This window comes from Brienomyrus brachyistius, chromosome 8 (genome assembly GCF_023856365.1).
Source record: "Brienomyrus brachyistius isolate T26 chromosome 8, BBRACH_0.4, whole genome shotgun sequence".
In the NCBI taxonomy this organism is placed as follows: domain Eukaryota; kingdom Metazoa; phylum Chordata; class Actinopteri; order Osteoglossiformes; family Mormyridae; genus Brienomyrus; species Brienomyrus brachyistius.
The window spans coordinates 27573289-27592393 of record NC_064540.1 but is presented as its reverse complement, the minus strand read 5'-3'; the positions used below and the strand labels follow the sequence as shown (position 1 = coordinate 27592393).

The 19105-nt window shown below is 47.7% G+C and overlaps 2 protein-coding genes across 7 annotated transcripts in view; both read right to left on the bottom strand.

The window, feature by feature from the left end:
- Positions 1-19105, bottom strand: part of LOC125747808 (uncharacterized) — a 136537-nt gene that overhangs the window by 15241 nt on the left and 102191 nt on the right. Inside the window, exon 11 of the mRNA XM_049023318.1 lies at positions 4657-4719. Coding sequence (XP_048879275.1) covers positions 4657-4719 — 63 coding nt within the window. The remainder of the gene's footprint in view (positions 1-4656; positions 4720-19105) is intronic.
- LOC125747391 (zona pellucida sperm-binding protein 3-like) overlaps positions 12202-19105 on the bottom strand; it is a 67748-nt gene continuing 60844 nt past the window's right edge. For 5 of the 6 annotated variants that reach the window (XM_049022604.1, XM_049022601.1, XM_049022602.1 and 2 more), the window contains exons 3-7: positions 13566-13871; positions 13377-13495; positions 12531-13070; positions 12355-12446; positions 12202-12286 (exon numbers count right to left, since the gene is read on the bottom strand). In XM_049022604.1, coding sequence (XP_048878561.1) covers positions 12875-13070; positions 13377-13495; positions 13566-13766 — 516 coding nt within the window. In that variant the 5' untranslated portion in view covers positions 13767-13871 and the 3' untranslated portion in view covers positions 12202-12286; positions 12355-12446; positions 12531-12874. Of the gene's footprint in view, positions 12287-12354; positions 12447-12530; positions 13071-13376; positions 13496-13565; positions 13872-13955; positions 14024-19105 lie in introns of those variants that run through there. The other variant, XM_049022605.1, reaches the window with a different exon arrangement.

Genomic DNA, 19105 nt, shown 5'->3' with positions numbered 1-19105 from the left:
TGTGTGACTTCAGAAGTTGGACGTCATAGCCTCTCCATCTGTTATTTTTGACCCACGTTTTGCATACTGCAGTTCATGTCTTGTTGACCACCTCGTAATTTGTGAAAGCAAATGAAATGACCCTAGGTATCATTTTTGTCCGACTGGCGCTCAGTAACATCACATTACTTCATGCTTCGCTTCTGCATCTTGATTGGATGTTGTGTTAGAGCTGGGCATTCTGGGGAGTTTGTATAAACTGGCTGGAAATGAATTGATTGATTGATTGATGAAACCCTTTATTGCTGTTGCAATATACCATGTCACTAGTCACGAGTACCAGCGAAAAAACTGGCCATCAACCCGACCATACATATACACAAACATCACAGTAGGGGGTAGACCAGTCGGGAGACAGGGGAAGAGAGAAGAAAAGAAACAGAATAACATGAGGAGAGAGGAGGAGAATAAAAAAACAGCCCCCAGACTGTACTCCAGTGGGGAGGACATTGTGGGAACCGAAAAAAACACCTCAGCAACATAAGCACATGGTCACTACGCATTACAACATAAAAATGACACGACTTGCAACAGGTGAGGGAAATGGGGAGGTGGAGGTAGTCCAGCAGAGACAGACAGCCATCCGGTCCTGCAGCCATGGAGGCGCTGGTCAACAGACCCGCCTGTTCACGCTGGGGGTATGAAGCGGCGAAGGCATTGGATGGGGGGGAGGGTGCGGTAAGTCCTTGGGATCGGGGGAAAGGAATGCAAGAGAGTCTCACTGCCTTGTTCTTCAGGGGGAGTTGTTAGTTCAGCAGCGGCCTTGGCCGAGGCCAGTGCTGATTGGGGGGAGCCAAAACCTGATAGAATAGGGTTGTTTGGGTTTCCGTACGAGAAGCTGTAATTTCCAGCTCCACTAATGTCCACGCTAATGTCCACGCTGGTCTCTGCCATCCAATAAGTTTTGCAAAGCTGTGAGCTTCTCCATGATGTTATCCAGTTTCACAGTCTGAGTGCTAACAGCTCTGCCCACTCCATCAATCATTCCGGCCAGCCTAGTGGGACTTTGAGCGGCTGTCACCGTCTTCTTCAATCTTTGATAAACCAGGGCAATGCCTAATCCAATCAGCATAATACTTGTAATCATGGTTCCGAATAGGTAGATGTCTTCAATGTCCTCCACGGAAAGAGCTGCCAGGCACACGACCCTCCACCGCTCCCATCCGTCCATCGTGTAGCCAGCAGCATACGTTCCCCCCGGACAGTCAGGTTCCCCCGAACCTAGGCTTCTCGTCGAGAAGATGGTGTCAATTGCGTTGAGAGACCAGCTGATCAAATCCATCGTTTTTCGTAGTTTGGAGAGCAGGGCTGAGAGAGTCTCTCAAGTATAAGACAGTAGACTAGAATATTGTTAACGTTAATTCAAGAAATGTATTCGTTTTTAAAATAAAATTCTTTTTGTTTGGTGTAAGGTATCAAGTCTTTTCAAGTCAAAAGGATCAAGTCTAAGTGAAGTCATGAGTCATTGGTGTTAAAGTCCAAGTGGAGTGCCAAGTCTTGTGATTTCATCAAGTCATCAAAATTGTGATTCGAGTCCACACCTCTCATTTGAGTTATTGAATAACACTGAAAGTGAAAAACATTTATCCATTCCAAGTCAAAATAGCGTAACACAGACCATCGTAACCCGGGGAGCGTCTCTAGTGTTGATTCAAACACGAGAAATGTACGACCAGATTGAATACTTAAAATGACAAACACAGGAAACAGATTTTCTCTGTTGATCAGTGAAATTAGCACCAGTTCTTGCTAGTGACCACTAGTTTGCTGTAAATATACAGCATTACCATAAAATGATGGGATTTGTGCATTTCCCTTATCTGACTTGATTTGAAAGGTAAAAACTGCTCCACCCGCACACAGAAAAAGATCCACTTTATGGGCATTAAAACTGATGTAGTCTGTGTTTCATGTGACTGCTCATAGGAAACGTGTCACATTTAATAGTGCATTACTTTTGCACACGAGCCGGCTCCACCTCATGTAGTAACAGTCAATTGGTCACTGCTCTTTATAAGCTCCAGCACGGGTTTATTAAGCACTAGCTGAAACCAGTGTTAAGGGGCAATACCATCACCTACTGTTAGTGCAAATTGGATGGGAATCCTGCATTTCAGTAGCAGTGTATCATGACCCTACTATTGTTGAAATTGAACCTACACCCTTGCAAGTACTCCTATTTACTTGGAGCATGTACATGATACAAAGGTGATACCAAACCAGGCTGTTGTGCTTGAGACCACATCAAAAGGAAGCTGCTGTCCAGGAAAGAGGGACTGAGTGAGGATGGGAATCAGCACTCACTGACTAGCCTTGTCTTTTGGTAGCAAGCTCTGATCCAAATATAGGGAGTAGCTTCCCCAAAAGGGTTTCCTGACTGAACAGAAGGCCATTGTGTACAACCCCACCAACACCTTCATTGTAAGGGTTGGCGTTTCCCCACAGGGTCTCATTCGTCATGAAATCCACAGGCAGCAAGCAGTGTGATGGGGTTGCAGAATTTAGGCAGTCCAGAAGTGTACTTGGGAGCAAAGGAACAGGCAGACAACCATTTCAAACACAATTAGTGGTTTATTCAGTCACAAGACAGTGCCCTTGATCTCCTGCACAACTACCACATCAGGGGGAAGGAAGATCATGACAAGCAGTGGAGAATGTGCCAGGCAAGTTGCGGCTCCTTCCATCCTGGGACCATGCACAGCTGGGCACATTAGGGCAGCAGGTACCTATCCCTTCAGAATATACAGCTGTCCAGGCTGACTAGCCTTGGGAGGAGCCTGTTGGATAGCAATGGGGCCCAGAACACCCGTGCCTTGAGCACCTGCAAGGGCAAGAAGGGTGCCTCAGTCACAGCAACACAAGCCACCAGAGCATCTTTTGGTGGAAGCCAAGCGTACCTGCTACACCTGCAAGCCCACAGCTGGTGTCACAGCAGCCACACACCTGGTCATTCCCATCCACAGACACCCACCTGCAATGGGGAATAGCAATTGTTAGCTATTGCAACTGATCCAGCATCATAATGCTGCACCCACTGACCTGTTAGCGGCGAGAGAGAAGGAACAAGCCTTGTGTTGGGAATCCACAGGCACAGAAGCCACTGTTGCTCTCAGGCTGCAAGTAATGTACAGCTAGGGGGACACCAAAAGCTGGTCAGCTGCCATCACAACCAGTTCATTTAAGCACAGAAATCCTGCACAAGTGCCTGTACTCACTGAGCTCCTGCCATCCTGAGAGAACCTGAAAGCATCCAGCTGAAGCTGCAGCTTGTCATCCTGCTTCCTGGGCAGGAACTGGGAGCGGGATCCTGTCACCTTGGCATCAGTCAGGCACCTGAAGGCCAGGCATGTCAAGCAGCATTGCCCAAGCGGTGTCACAGCCATGCAATGTTACTCACCCAGAGTTCTGCACAATGGCATAGCTTGGGACAGAGGTCACATCAGGGACCAAGGTGGCCACACAGCTGTCCACAAAGACACGCAGGGGCTGACCGTTGCCCACAAGGACAGAGGCTTCAATGTTCAGGACACTTCCCAGGAAGTACACGTTGGAGGCCCTCTCATTCTGCCATGCATCTGCACAAAGGGCACAGACTTGAGGACAAGCCCACTGAGTAAAGCCAGATATGCTGCATGAACCCCTTGCCTACCATCCATCAGCCTCAGTGAGAAATTCAGTTGTGCCTCAGCCGCCATTGTGGCATAGTAGGGGATCCATGTTGGCACCAGGGCATTGCTGCTCACATTTTGTTTCCTAAGGAGCAGGCATCATGTAGAATTAGAATTTAGGTCAGTGACATACCACAACAGTGCACAATGAAATGTATCCTCTGCATTTAACCCATGTGACATCAAAACACATCAGGGGGAGTCAATTCAGTGCCTGGGCAGCACCTTGTTCAGGGTACCTCAGTGGTGCCTTGCTGGTCAAGGACTTGAACCAGCAATCTTTGGTACAAGTGCTTCCCCAACCATTAAGGCACATCTGCCCATTTGGGTCAGACACTGGTTGAACAGCTCCTAGGGCTAAGGAACACCAAAGCTGACAGGGCATCCTCACCTCAAATAGTCACACTCAATGCCAACCACAGCACCATTGGTCCTCACAATGGGGCTGCCATTAATACCACTGGGGGTGTAAATCAATGCAAAGCTGTAAACCAGGGCATCAGCAGTCATCTGGAGAAGAGCAACGTGATTAGCACTAGCATAGCCAACACAGCAACCAATCAAAAGGAAGCCCTCATACCATCAGTGTACTTCCACAGCCCTGCAGCACAGACTGAAACCTCACTGTGCCAGAAGCATCCTGCCCAATGGGTGCACAGCCACCAAGGGTGATGTCTGAAGCATTGATCAGCTGGCCAATAGCTAGAAGGTCTCGTAGCACATCCACCATAACCGAATCCTCCCCACATACAACCCTCACACTATCAGGGTTCACTTGCATTCCAGTCACAGATTTAACCAGAGCAGGAGCAACTTGCTTGCTCAGGTAGCCGGCCGACGCCACCTGGGGAGCCCCTACGCCAACCTGGAAGCCGGCCGAAGCCACCTGCGGAGCCCCTACGCCAACCTGGAAGCCGGACGACGCCACCTGGGGAGCCCCTACGCCAACCTGGAAGCCGGACGACGCCACCTGGGGAGCCCCTACGCCAACCTTGAAGCCGGTCGACGCCACCTGGGGAGCACCTACGCCAACCTTGAAGCCGGTCGACGCCACCTGGGGAGCACCTACGCCAACCTTGAAGCCGGTCGACGCCACCTGGGGAGCACCTACGCCAACCTTGAAGCCGGACGGCGCCACCTGGGGAGCCCCTACGCCAACCTGGAAGCCGGACGCCACCTGGGGAGCACCTACGCCAACCTGATAACCGGACGCCACCTGGGGAGCACCTACGCCAACCTGGAAGCCGGACGCCACCTGGGGAGCACCTACGCCAACCTGGAAGCCGGACGCCACCTGGGGAGCCCCTACGCCAACCTGGAAGCCGGGCGCCACCTGGGGAGCCCCTACGCCAACCTGGTAACCGGGCGCCACCTGGGGAGCCCCTACGCCAACCTGGAAGCCGGACGGCGCCACCTGGGGAGCCCCTACGCCAACCTGGTAACTGGCTGCCACCACCTGGGGAGCACCTAATTCAGTTTGATATTCTGCTGCCACCTGAGGGGTGGTCACAGGAAACCCAAACTTTAGTTGAGCTTCACAGCTGCAACCTAAAAAAAGCAGCAACACTATGACCCCCTCGTGCACTGCCATTGTCCTAGAGCTGCTAGTAAAGCACGCTGTTAGGCCTGGTTTGCTGGCAGACTATTTTATAGTTGCTGAAATCATCTGCACCCGCCTGGCCTGTTCTGATTTGTCAGTATGGAATCCTCACCATTCAGCGTTAATCAATCACTGCTTGGTCTCTAACGACTGAAAGACATTTTTCTACCAACAGTTACTTTTTTAACAGCAGTTTCCACTCTGGTGCTCTCATGCTGTAATTCCTCACAGCACACATACACTGAGATTTTAGTGGTGTTTTGGGGGGGTCTAAATAATTTTGACTTTTTGACATGACTGCACATGGTCAACAATTATATCTGACATATATTGCATTGCGGGTATATCTACAGGCTACCCGCCGCCTTTATTAATTAATTTTATTTCTTTCTGACTGGTCAGCAGGGTCGTTGTTAATTGTTCATTCGAGCTTAAGGAGAGGAAAAGCGTCTCTCGTCACTTTAGAGGCAGCGCTGAGGTATGAGCCCACCTGCTAAGTCTCGAGGTTCCTCTAGGGGCGCTACTGATTACACGTAACTACCAGACCTCACAACGGAAATGTTCCCTGTGTAGTCAGTGCGTCGATAACGAAGGAGGCGGTGATTCAGTGAGGGTTATAGCGCCGAGTGTTGGATAGACGGCAAAGCGTGTTAGTCGTCTTGCGAACAAAGTCTAACTGCTACAAACGGGCGCTGTGATTAAACTTAGATCGAATACAGTTTCGCGTAGGTGATTTAGTGAATATCTACCTACATTTCCGAATGTTGCGCTATGGCGAAGCACCATGGAAGCGGGTGAAACGCCGGTATTGGAGCAGCCGTCACGGTTGCTAAGCTAACGGTAGTTATTGGTGTTTTATGTGTATAAGCATTTACGTTTATATCTCAGTGCTTTATGTCATGGTCATATACATTAGTACGGACGCAGCTTTTCGGTACTAAACGTGTCGAACTTCAGAAAGTACCGCCACACCGCTAGTGTCTGTTTTTCTTTTATCCGCAATATCTCCTCTTTCGAAAGATGTTGCGGCTGTTGAGCTGTCCATTCCTTCACCGCCACTTCAGTGCTTATAAAACTCTTCCCTGATTTACAGAACCAGTCGCATGTGGTGCGCTCCACTAACCAAATTTACTCAACGTAACGATATATTTATTGAAAATTTGAACAAAGTCATTATTATAATGCTGCTAGTAAAGTTCATCTTTAAATTTGTTTATTGTGTTATGATAAGGTTACGTTCCAATAAACCTATAATAATGCGAAAATATCGTAAAGAGAAAATTCATTTTGATACAGTACACCTACCCTAACAAGCATTATGGACTAGCCTAGCCTACCTTAACATGCTTTGAACACTTACATTAGCTTTCAATTGTGCAAAATAATTAACACAAATCCTATTTTATAATAAAATGTGGAATATCTCATTTAAGCCATTGCATAACATACTGAAAACGAAAAACATTTACCAGAGTTGGGAACAAGTCCAGACATGCAAGTCCCGAGTGGAGTCCCAAGTCCTAAACTTTGAATTTCGAGTCCCTTGACCAAATATGGTATTTTATTTCTGGGTAATAATAAATAATTTTCCGAAATTATAAATGCTTCTTAAGAGGTGTATTTATTTGTCAGCAGCAAGTGCAACTAGACTTAATCAGAGAAAAAAAGGAGTGCTGATGTTGCATTTCATAGTAAATATTAACCCAGTACAACAGCATTATTGTTGTTACTGTCCTTTTTTGTTATACCCAACCTCATCTCATACTGAACCATCCATCCATCCATTTTCCAAACTGCTTGTCCTGCTGCGTCGCTGGGGGTCCAGAGCTTATCCCGGACGCAATGGGCACGAGGCAGGGAACAATCCAGGACGGGGGGCCAGCCCATCGCAGGGCACACTCACACACCACATACTGAACCAAAGCTTATTAAATAAAATACATTCAAGTACTGTTAATTTAAAGTGACACTATATGTAGCTGCACGTTTTATGTGTAAGTTAAATAAAAATGTAAAAAATTGATGCTTTCTAGAATATAGTTCTAAAGTTACCTACTTTATGGAGGAATAATCTGTGTGCTGTATGTGAATGTGTGTGTGTGGACTGGGTAACTGTTAGGGCATTTTTCACTATTTTCAGAATTTTTCAAATCAAACAACCAGTTAATTGAAAAAAATAATACACAGATTGTTTCATAATAAAATTAAACATTAACCGCATTCAAAATGATACAATACAGAGCAATTATCTCCACGTTCAGGTGAATTAAATATCAAAGACTCATTGCTACAAGCAGAAATCTGCAAGAGCCACTTGAGATGTAGCAAAATCCTCCCCTCTCTTGGGACTCCTTGGTGACAGAATGATCTGAGGATCCTTGAAAACCAGCTACAGGGTCGTCAGCTGAAAGCGATCCTTCCTTGGTATTTCGTCCCTTTTGCTCTAGGATACCTCATGATGGTGGGGTAACGGTCAGGGACGTCTCCCTGCAGCTGGCCTCAGGACTATGCATGGCTGGGGTGTCCTACTCCCTGAGCCAAGACTGAACCTGCACTTGTGGTCTCTCATCAGCTATAGCCATACTGAGGTGGTCTCTGCTGCTGCTCCCCAATGGCCTTCTTGATTTATTTGGGTTCCATGCCGATCTTCTGTAGGAAGCATCGTACTGATATTGCTGGAAAACCATGGCAGTCAACTTCTATAGGAAACAGAACTGCGTACCAACCCTTGGCAAGAACCTCGTCAACCACGTCTTGGTAGTTGGCTTTTTTCAGCTGGTGAGAGACAGTGAGCCTATCCTCCCATGGTACAGTAAGTTCAGCCATCAGGATGGTCATCTTACTCCTAGATAGCAGGATCATGTCTGGCCTGAGTGATGTTACAGCTGCCTCTTTCAGGAAGACGAGTTTCTCTTGCAGGTCCACCTGTATCTCCCACCTAGAGCCCTGCAGTAAGATGGAAAAGACATTCTTTGCAGCTGTACTTGCCTTTGGCACCTTGTCTCTTTCCCTGCACAACTTGACAGCCTTGGGTGGTGAAACCTGAAGTTTATTGGCCTTGACCCTCTGCAACTCCACTTGGAAATCACCATAAGGACCTTATCGTGTCTCCACCTATATCGGCCCTCTCCAAGTACTTTGGGACATCCTGTCAAGATGTGGTTCAAGGTGCAAGGTACACTGCTTGCAGGATGGATCTTCTTCTTCGCCCCAGATCTTAAGGATGTTAGGACCCCACACTTCCTTCCAGGACATCGATCGCTCCAGTGCATTGTCCCACTGCATCCACTGTCCTTGGCGCGCAAGACCTGCCGCTTTCACACGGCTCCCGGACCCTCTGCACTATGAGGCCTCTGCTGCCTTTGGCATTGGTCCTACTCCACCTCTTGTCACTGTAGGTACCAAGACCCAGCCGACCCTGGCAGACCACCCCAATGATCTCCTGGTGCTTCCAGTATGCCTTGGCTTCTCTCACTGCAGCTTGTGGCTTCCACTTCCTGCTGCACCTGATAGTCTTATCAGCATGTCTTCCGATAGTGCCAGTGTGCTTACCGCTCTTGCCTTGGCAACCTTGAATTCTTCTACCACTGATGACACTGGCAGGTGAAGCTTGGAAGTCTTGCTATACAGGTTTACTGAGCTGAAGGATGGGGGAACACCCAGTCATCGCCGAACAAACTTGCTACACAGTCTTTCCATTGCTTCCACTTGAGTCATGGGGAAGTGGTACAGCAAAAACAGCCATTGCAATCAAGCTTAGCACATTGTAGCCCTAGTTGTCGGATTAAAAGTAGAAATGTGTCATCTTATTTCAGATTTACATCTGAGTGAGAATCCGCAACACTTTTCATAATGTATGCAAAAAGACTTTCCAAGCCCATGATTTAACTAACAAGCTAGAAAATTCACCAAGCCATTAAGCTAATATTAACTGGACATTAGTCACTACATTAGCTTCGACTTACCTTTCTTTGTGTGACTTCAGAAGTTGGACGTCATAGCCTCTCCATCTGTTATTTTTGACCCACGTTTTGCATACTGCAGTTCATGTCTTGTTGACCACCTCGTAATTTGTGAAAGCAAATGAAATGACCCTAGGTATCATTTTTGTCCGACTGGCGCTCAGTAACATCACATTACTTCATGCTTCGCTTCTGCATCTTGATTGGATGTTGTGTTAGAGCTGGGCATTCTGGGGAGTTTGTATAAACTGGCTGGAAATGAATTGATTGATTGATTGATGAAACCCTTTATTGCTGTTGCAATATACCATGTCACTAGTCACGAGTACCAGCGAAAAAACTGGCCATCAACCCGACCATACATATACACAAACATCACAGTAGGGGGTAGACCAGTCGGGAGACAGGGGAAGAGAGAAGAAAAGAAACAGAATAACATGAGGAGAGAGGAGGAGAATAAAAAAACAGCCCCCAGACTGTACTCCAGTGGGGAGGACATTGTGGGAACCGAAAAAAACACCTCAGCAACATAAGCACATGGTCACTACGCATTACAACATAAAAATGACACGACTTGCAACAGGTGAGGGAAATGGGGAGGTGGAGGTAGTCCAGCAGAGACAGACAGCCATCCGGTCCTGCAGCCATGGAGGCGCTGGTCAACAGACCCGCCTGTTCACGCTGGGGGTATGAAGCGGCGAAGGCATTGGATGGGGGGGAGGGTGCGGTAAGTCCTTGGGATCGGGGGAAAGGAATGCAAGAGAGTCTCACTGCCTTGTTCTTCAGGGGGAGTTGTTAGTTCAGCAGCGGCCATGGCCGAGGCCAGTGCTGATTGGGGGGAGCCAAAACCTGATAGAATAGGGTTGTTTGGGTTTCCGTACGAGAAGCTGTAATTTCCAGCTCCACTAATGTCCACGCTAATGTCCACGCTGGTCTCTGCCATCCAATAAGTTTTGCAAAGCTGTGAGCTTCTCCATGATGTTATCCAGTTTCACAGTCTGAGTGCTAACAGCTCTGCCCACTCCATCAATCATTCCGGCCAGCCTAGTGGGACTTTGAGCGGCTGTCACCGTCTTCTTCAATCTTTGATAAACCAGGGCAATGCCTAATCCAATCAGCATAATACTTGTAATCATGGTTCCGAATAGGTAGATGTCTTCAATGTCCTCCACGGAAAGAGCTGCCAGGCACACGACCCTCCACCGCTCCCATCCGTCCATCGTGTAGCCAGCAGCATACGTTCCCCCCGGACAGTCAGGTTCCCCCGAACCTAGGCTTCTCGTCGAGAAGATGGTGTCAATTGCGTTGAGAGACCAGCTGATCAAATCCATCGTTTTTCGTAGTTTGGAGAGCAGGGCTGAGAGAGTCTCTCAAGTATAAGACAGTAGACTAGAATATTGTTAACGTTAATTCAAGAAATGTATTCGTTTTTAAAATAAAATTCTTTTTGTTTGGTGTAAGGTATCAAGTCTTTTCAAGTCAAAAGGATCAAGTCTAAGTGAAGTCATGAGTCATTGGTGTTAAAGTCCAAGTGGAGTGCCAAGTCTTGTGATTTCATCAAGTCATCAAAATTGTGATTCGAGTCCACACCTCTCATTTGAGTTATTGAATAACACTGAAAGTGAAAAACATTTATCCATTCCAAGTCAAAATAGCGTAACACAGACCATCGTAACCCGGGGAGCGTCTCTAGTGTTGATTCAAACACGAGAAATGTACGACCAGATTGAATACTTAAAATGACAAACACAGGAAACAGATTTTCTCTGTTGATCAGTGAAATTAGCACCAGTTCTTGCTAGTGACCACTAGTTTGCTGTAAATATACAGCATTACCATAAAATGGGATTTGTGCATTTCCCTTATCTGACTTGATTTGAAAGGTAAAAACTGCTCCACCCGCACACAGAAAAAGATCCACTTTATGGGCATTAAAACTGATGTAGTCTGTGTTTCATGTGACTGCTCATAGGAAACGTGTCACATTTAATAGTGCATTACTTTTGCACACGAGCCGGCTCCACCTCATGTAGTAACAGTCAATTGGTCACTGCTCTTTATAAGCTCCAGCACGGGTTTATTAAGCACTAGCTGAAACCAGTGTTAAGGGGCAATACCATCACCTACTGTTAGTGCAAATTGGATGGGAATCCTGCATTTCAGTAGCAGTGTATCATGACCCTACTATTGTTGAAATTGAACCTACACCCTTGCAAGTACTCCTATTTACTTGGAGCATGTACATGATACAAAGGTGATACCAAACCAGGCTGTTGTGCTTGAGACCACATCAAAAGGAAGCTGCTGTCCAGGAAAGAGGGACTGAGTGAGGATGGGAATCAGCACTCACCGACTAGCCTTGTCTTTTGGTAGCAAGCTCTGATCCAAATATAGGGAGTAGCTTCCCCAAAAGGGTTTCCTGACTGAACAGAAGGCCATTGTGTACAACCCCACCAACACCTTCATTGTAAGGGTTGGCGTTTCCCCACAGGGTCTCATTCGTCATGAAATCCACAGGCAGCAAGCAGTGTGATGGGGTTGCAGAATTTAGGCAGTCCAGAAGTGTACTTGGGAGCAAAGGAACAGGCAGACAACCATTTCAAACACAATTAGTGGTTTATTCAGTCACAAGACAGTGCCCTTGATCTCCTGCACAACTACCACATCAGGGGGAAGGAAGATCATGACAAGCAGTGGAGAATGTGCCAGGCAAGTTGCGGCTCCTTCCATCCTGGGACCATGCACAGCTGGGCACATTAGGGCAGCAGGTACCTATCCCTTCAGAATATACAGCTGTCCAGGCTGACTAGCCTTGGGAGGAGCCTGTTGGATAGCAATGGGGCCCAGAACACCCGTGCCTTGAGCACCTGCAAGGGCAAGAAGGGTGCCTCAGTCACAGCAACACAAGCCACCAGAGCATCTTTTGGTGGAAGCCAAGCGTACCTGCTACACCTGCAAGCCCACAGCTGGTGTCACAGCAGCCACACACCTGGTCATTCCCATCCACAGACACCCACCTGCAATGGGGAATAGCAATTGTTAGCTATTGCAACTGATCCAGCATCATAATGCTGCACCCACTGACCTGTTAGCGGCGAGAGAGAAGGAACAAGCCTTGTGTTGGGAATCCACAGGCACAGAAGCCACTGTTGCTCTCAGGCTGCAAGTAATGTACAGCTAGGGGGACACCAAAAGCTGGTCAGCTGCCATCACAACCAGTTCATTTAAGCACAGAAATCCTGCACAAGTGCCTGTACTCACTGAGCTCCTGCCATCCTGAGAGAACCTGAAAGCATCCAGCTGAAGCTGCAGCTTGTCATCCTGCTTCCTGGGCAGGAACTGGGAGCGGGATCCTGTCACCTTGGCATCAGTCAGGCACCTGAAGGCCAGGCATGTCAAGCAGCATTGCCCAAGCGGTGTCACAGCCATGCAATGTTACTCACCCAGAGTTCTGCACAATGGCATAGCTTGGGACAGAGGTCACATCAGGGACCAAGGTGGCCACACAGCTGTCCACAAAGACACGCAGGGGCTGACCGTTGCCCACAAGGACAGAGGCTTCAATGTTCAGGACACTTCCCAGGAAGTACACGTTGGAGGCCCTCTCATTCTGCCATGCATCTGCACAAAGGGCACATAGACTTGAGGACAAGCCCACTGAGTAAAGCCAGATATGCTGCATGAACCCCTTGCCTACCATCCATCAGCCTCAGTGAGAAATTCAGTTGTGCCTCAGCCGCCATTGTGGCATAGTAGGGGATCCATGTTGGCACCAGGGCATTGCTGCTCACATTTTGTTTCCTAAGGAGCAGGCAACATGTAGAATTAGAATTTAGGTCAGTGACATACCACAACAGTGCACAATGAAATGTATCCTCTGCATTTAACCCATGTGACATCAAAACACATCAGGGGGAGTCAATTCAGTGCCTGGGCAGCACCTTGTTCAGGGTACCTCAGTGGTGCCTTGCTGGTCAAGGACTTGAACCAGCAATCTTTGGTACAAGTGCTTCCCCAACCATTAAGGCACATCTGCCCATTTAAGTCAGACACTGGTTGAACAGCTCCTAGGGCTAAGGAACACCAAAGCTGACAGGGCATCCTCACCTCAAATAGTGACACTCAATGCCAACCACAGCACCATTGGTCCTCACAATGGGGCTGCCATTAATACCACTGGGGGTGTAGATCAATGCAAAGCTGTAAACCAGGGCATCAGCAGTCATCTGGAGAAGAGCAACGTGATTAGCACTAGCATAGCCAACACAGCAACCAATCAAAAGGAAGCCCTCATACCATCAGTGTACTTCCACAGCCCTGCAGCACAGACTGAAACCTCACTGTGCCAGAAGCATCCTGCCCAATGGGTGCACAGCCACCAAAAGTGATGTCTGAAGCATTGATCAGCTGGCCAATAGCTAGAAGGTCTCGTAGCACATCCACCATAACCGAATCCTCCCCACATACAACCCTCACACTATCAGGGTTCACTTGCATTCCAGTCACAGATTTAACCAGAGCAGGAGCAACTTGCTTGCTCAGGTAGCCGGCCGACGCCACCTGGGGAGCCCCTACGCCAACCTGGAAGCCGGCCGACGCCACCTGCGGAGCCCCTACGCCAACCTGGAAGCCGGACGACGCCACCTGGGGAGCCCCTACGCCAACCTGGAAGCCGGACGACGCCACCTGGGGAGCCCCTACGCCAACCTGGAAGCCGGTCGACGCCACCTGGGGAGCCCCTACGCCAACCTGGAAGCCGGTCGACGCCACCTGGGGAGCACCTACGCCAACCTTGAAGCCGGTCGACGCCACCTGGGGAGCACCTACGCCAACCTTGAAGCCGGTCGACGCCACCTGGGGAGCACCTACGCCAACCTTGAAGCCGGTCGGCGCCACCTGGGGAGCACCTACGCCAACCTTGAAGCCGGACGGCGCCACCTGGGGAGCCCCTACGCCAACCTGGAAGCCGGACGCCACCTGGGGAGCACCTACGCCAACCTGATAACCGGACGCCACCTGGGGAGCACCTACGCCAACCTGATAACCGGACGCCACCTGGGGAGCACCTACGCCAACCTGATAACCGGACGCCACCTGGGGAGCACCTACGCCAACCTGGAAGCCGGACGCCACCTGGGGAGCCCCTACGCCAACCTGGAAGCCGGACGCCACCTGGGGAGCACCTACGCCAACCTGATAACCGGACGCCACCTGGGGAGCCCCTACGCCAACCTGGAAGCCGGACGGCGCCACCTGGGGAGCCCCTACGCCAACCTGGTAACTGGCTGCCACCACCTGGGGAGCACCTAATCCAGTTTGATATTCTGCTGCCACCTGAGGGGTGGTCACAGGAAACCCAGACTTTAGTTGAGCTTCACAGCTGCAACCTAAAAAAAGCAGCAACACTATGACCCCCTCGTGCACTGCCATTGTCCTAGAGCTGCTAGTAAAGCACGCTGTTAGGCCTGGTTTGCTGGCAGACTATTTTATAGTTGCTGAAATCATCTGCACCCGCCTGGCCTGTTCTGATTTGTCAGTATGGAATCCTCACCATTCAGCGTTAATCAATCACTGCTTGGTCTCTAACGACTGAAAGACATTTTTCTACCAACAGTTACTTTTTTAACAGCAGTTTCCACTCTGGTGCTCTCATGCTGTAATTCCTCACAGCACACATACACTGAGATTTTAGTGGTGTTTTGGGGGGGTCTAAATAATTTTGACTTTTTGACATGACTGCACATGGTCAACAATTATATCTGACATATATTGCATTGCGGGTATATCTACAGGCTACCCGCCGCCTTTATTAATTAATTTTATTTCTTTCTGACTGGTCAGCAGGGTCGTTGTTAATTGTTCATTCGAGCTTAAGGAGAGGAAAAGCGTCTCTCGTCACTTTAGAGGCAGCGCTGAGGTATGAGCCCACCTGCTAAGTCTCGAGGTTCCTCTAGGGGCGCTACTGATTACACGTAACTACCAGACCTCACAACGGAAATGTTCCCTGTGTAGTCAGTGCGTCGATAACGAAGGAGGCGGTGATTCAGTGAGGGTTATAGCGCCGAGTGTAGGATAGACGGCAAAGCGTGTTAGTCGTCTTGCGAACAAAGTCTAACTGCTACAAACGGGCGCTGTGATTAAACCTAGATCGAATACAGTTTCGCGTAGGTGATTTAGTGAATATCTACCTACATTTCCGAATGTTGCGCTATGGCGAAGCACCATGGAAGCGGGTGAAACGCCGGTATTGGAGCAGCCGTCACGGTTGCTAAGCTAACGGTAGTTATTGGTGTTTTATGTGTATAAGCATTTACGTTTATATCTCAGTGCGTTATGTCATGGTCATATACATTAGTACGGACGCAGCTTTTCGGTACTAAACGTGTCGAACTTCAGAAAGTACCGCCACACCGCTAGTGTCTGTTTTTCTTTTATCCGCAATATCTCCTCTTTCGAAAGATGTTGCGGCTGTTGAGCTGTCCATTCCTTCACCGCCACTTCAGTGCTTATAAAACTCTTCCCTGATTTACAGAACCAGTCGCATGTGGTGCGCTCCACTAACCAAATTTACTCAACGTAACGATATATTTATTGAAAATTTGAACAAAGTCATTATTATAATGCTGCTAGTAAAGTTCATCTTTAAATTTGTTTATTGTGTTATGATAAGGTTACGTTCCAATAAACCTATAATAATGCGAAAATATCGTAAAGAGAAAATTCATTTTGATACAGTACACCTACCCTAACAAGCATTATGGACTAGCCTAGCCTACCTTAACATGCTTTGAACACTTACATTAGCTTTCAATTGTGCAAAATAATTAACACAAATCCTATTTTATAATAAAATGTCGAATATCTCATTTAAGCCATTGCATAACATATTGAAAACGAAAAACATTTACCAGAGTTGGGAACAAGTCCAGACATGCAAGTCCCGAGTGGAGTCCCAAGTCCTAAACTTTGAATTTCGAGTCCCTTGACCAAATATGGTATTTTATTTCTGGGTAATAATAAATAATTTTCCGAAATTATAAATGCTTCTTAAGAGGTGTATTTATTTGTCAGCAGCAAGTGCAACTAGACTTAATCAGAGAAAAAAAGGAGTGCTGATGTTGCATTTCATAGTAAATATTAACCCAGTACAACAGCATTATTGTTGTTACTGTCCTTTTTTGTTATACCCAACCTCATCTCATACTGAACCATCCATCCATCCATTTTCCAAACTGCTTGTCCTGCTGCGTCGCTGGGGGTCCAGAGCTTATCCCGGACGCAATGGGCACGAGGCAGGGAACAATCCAGGACGGGGGGCCAGCCCATCGCAGGGCACACTCACACACCACATACTGAACCAAAGCTTATTAAATAAAATACATTCAAGTACTGTTAATTTAAAGTGACACTATATGTAGCTGCACGTTTTATGTGTAAGTTAAATAAAAATGTAAAAAATTGATGCTTTCTAGAATATAGTTCTAAAGTTACCTACTTTATGGAGGAATAATCTGTGTGCTGTATGTGAATGTGTGTGTGTGGACTGGGTAACTGTTAGGGCATTTTTCACTATTTTCAGAATTTTTCAAATCAAACAACCAGTTAATTGAAAAAAATAATACACAGATTGTTTCATAATAAAATTAAACATTAACCGCATTCAAAATGATACAATACAGAGCAATTATCTCCACGTTCAGGTGAATTAAATATCAAAGACTCATTGCTACAAGCAGAAATCTGCAAGAGCCACTTGAGATGTAGCAAAATCCTCCCCTCTCTTGGGACTCCTTGGTGACAGAATGATCTGAGGATCCTTGAAAACCAGCTACAGGGTCGTCAGCTGAAAGCGATCCTTCCTTGGTATTTCGTCCCTTTTGCTCTAGGATACCTCATGATGGTGGGGTAACGGTCAGGGACGTCTCCCTGCAGCTGGCCTCAGGACTATGCATGGCTGGGGTGTCCTACTCCCTGAGCCAAGACTGAACCTGCACTTGTGGTCTCTCATCAGCTATAGCCATACTGAGGTGGTCTCTGCTGCTGCTCCCCAATGGCCTTCTTGATTTATTTGGGTTCCATGCCGATCTTCTGTAGGAAGCATCGTACTGATATTGCTGGAAAACCATGGCAGTCAACTTCTATAGGAAACAGAACTGCGTACCAACCCTTGGCAAGAACCTCGTCAACCACGTCTTGGTAGTTGGCTTTTTTCAGCTGGTGAGAGACAGTGAGCCTATCCTCCCATGGTACAGTAAGTTCAGCCATCAGGATGGTCATCTTACTCCTAGATAGCAGGATCATGTCTGGCCTGAGTGATGTTACAGCTGCCTCTTTCAGGAAGACGAGTTTCTCTTGCAGGTCCACCTGTATCTCCCACCTAGAGCCCTGCAGTAAGATGGAAAAGACATTCTTTGCAGCTGTACTTGCCTTTGGCACCTTGTCTCTTTCCCTGCACAACTTGACAGCCTTGGGTGGTGAAACCTGAAGTTTATTGGCCTTGACCCTCTGCAACTCCACTTGGAAATCACCATAAGGACCTTATCGTGTCTCCACCTATATCGGCCCTCTCCAAGTACTTTGGGACATCCTGTCAAGATGTGGTTCAAGGTGCAAGGTACACTGCTTGCAGGATGGATCTTCTTCTTCGCCCCAGATCTTAAGGATGTTAGGACCCCACACTTCCTTCCAGGACATCGATCGCTCCAGTGCATTGTCCCACTGCATCCACTGTCCTTGGCGCGCAAGACCTGCCGCTTTCACACGGCTCCCGGACCCTCTGCACTATGAGGCCTCTGCTGCCTTTGGCATTGGTCCTACTCCACCTCTTGTCACTGTAGGTACCAAGACCCAGCCGACCCTGGCAGACCACCCCAATGATCTCCTGGTGCTTCCAGTATGCCTTGGCTTCTCTCACTGCAGCTTGTGGCTTCCACTTCCTGCTGCACCTGATAGTCTTATCAGCATGTCTTCCGATAGTGCCAGTGTGCTTACCGCTCTTGCCTTGGCAACCTTGAATTCTTCTACCACTGATGACACTGGCAGGTGAAGCTTGGAAGTCTTGCTATACAGGTTTACTGAGCTGAAGGATGGGGGAACACCCAGTCATCGCCGAACAAACTTGCTACACAGTCTTTCCATTGCTTCCACTTGAGTCATGGGGAAGTGGTACAGCAAAAACAGCCATTGCAATCAAGCTTAGCACATTGTAGCCCTAGTTGTCGGATTAAAAGTAGAAATGTGTCATCTTATTTCAGATTTACATCTGAGTGAGAATCCGCAACACTTTTCATAATGTATGCAAAAAGACTTTCCAAGCCCATGATTTAACTAACAAGCTAGAAAATTCACCAAGCCATTAAGCTAATATTAACTGGACATTAGTCACTACATTAGCTTCGACTTACCTTTCTTTGTGTGACTTCAGAAGTTGGACGTCATAGCCTCTCCATCTGTTATTTTTGACCCACGTTTTGCATACTGCAGTTCATGTCTTGTTGACCACCTCGTAATTTGTGAAAGCAAATGAAATGACCCTAGGTATCATTTTTGTCCGACTGGCGCTCAGTAACATCACATTACTTCATGCTTCGCTTCTGCATCTTGATTGGATGTTGTGTTAGAGCTGGGCATTCTGGGGAGTTTGTATAAACTGGCTGGAAATGAATTGATTGATTGATTGATGAAACCCTTTATTGCTGTTGCAATATACCATGTCACTAGTCACGAGTACCAGCGAAAAAACTGGCCATCAACCCGACCATACATATACACAAACATCACAGTAGGGGGTAGACCAGTCGGGAGACAGGGGAAGAGAGAAGAAAAGAAACAGAATA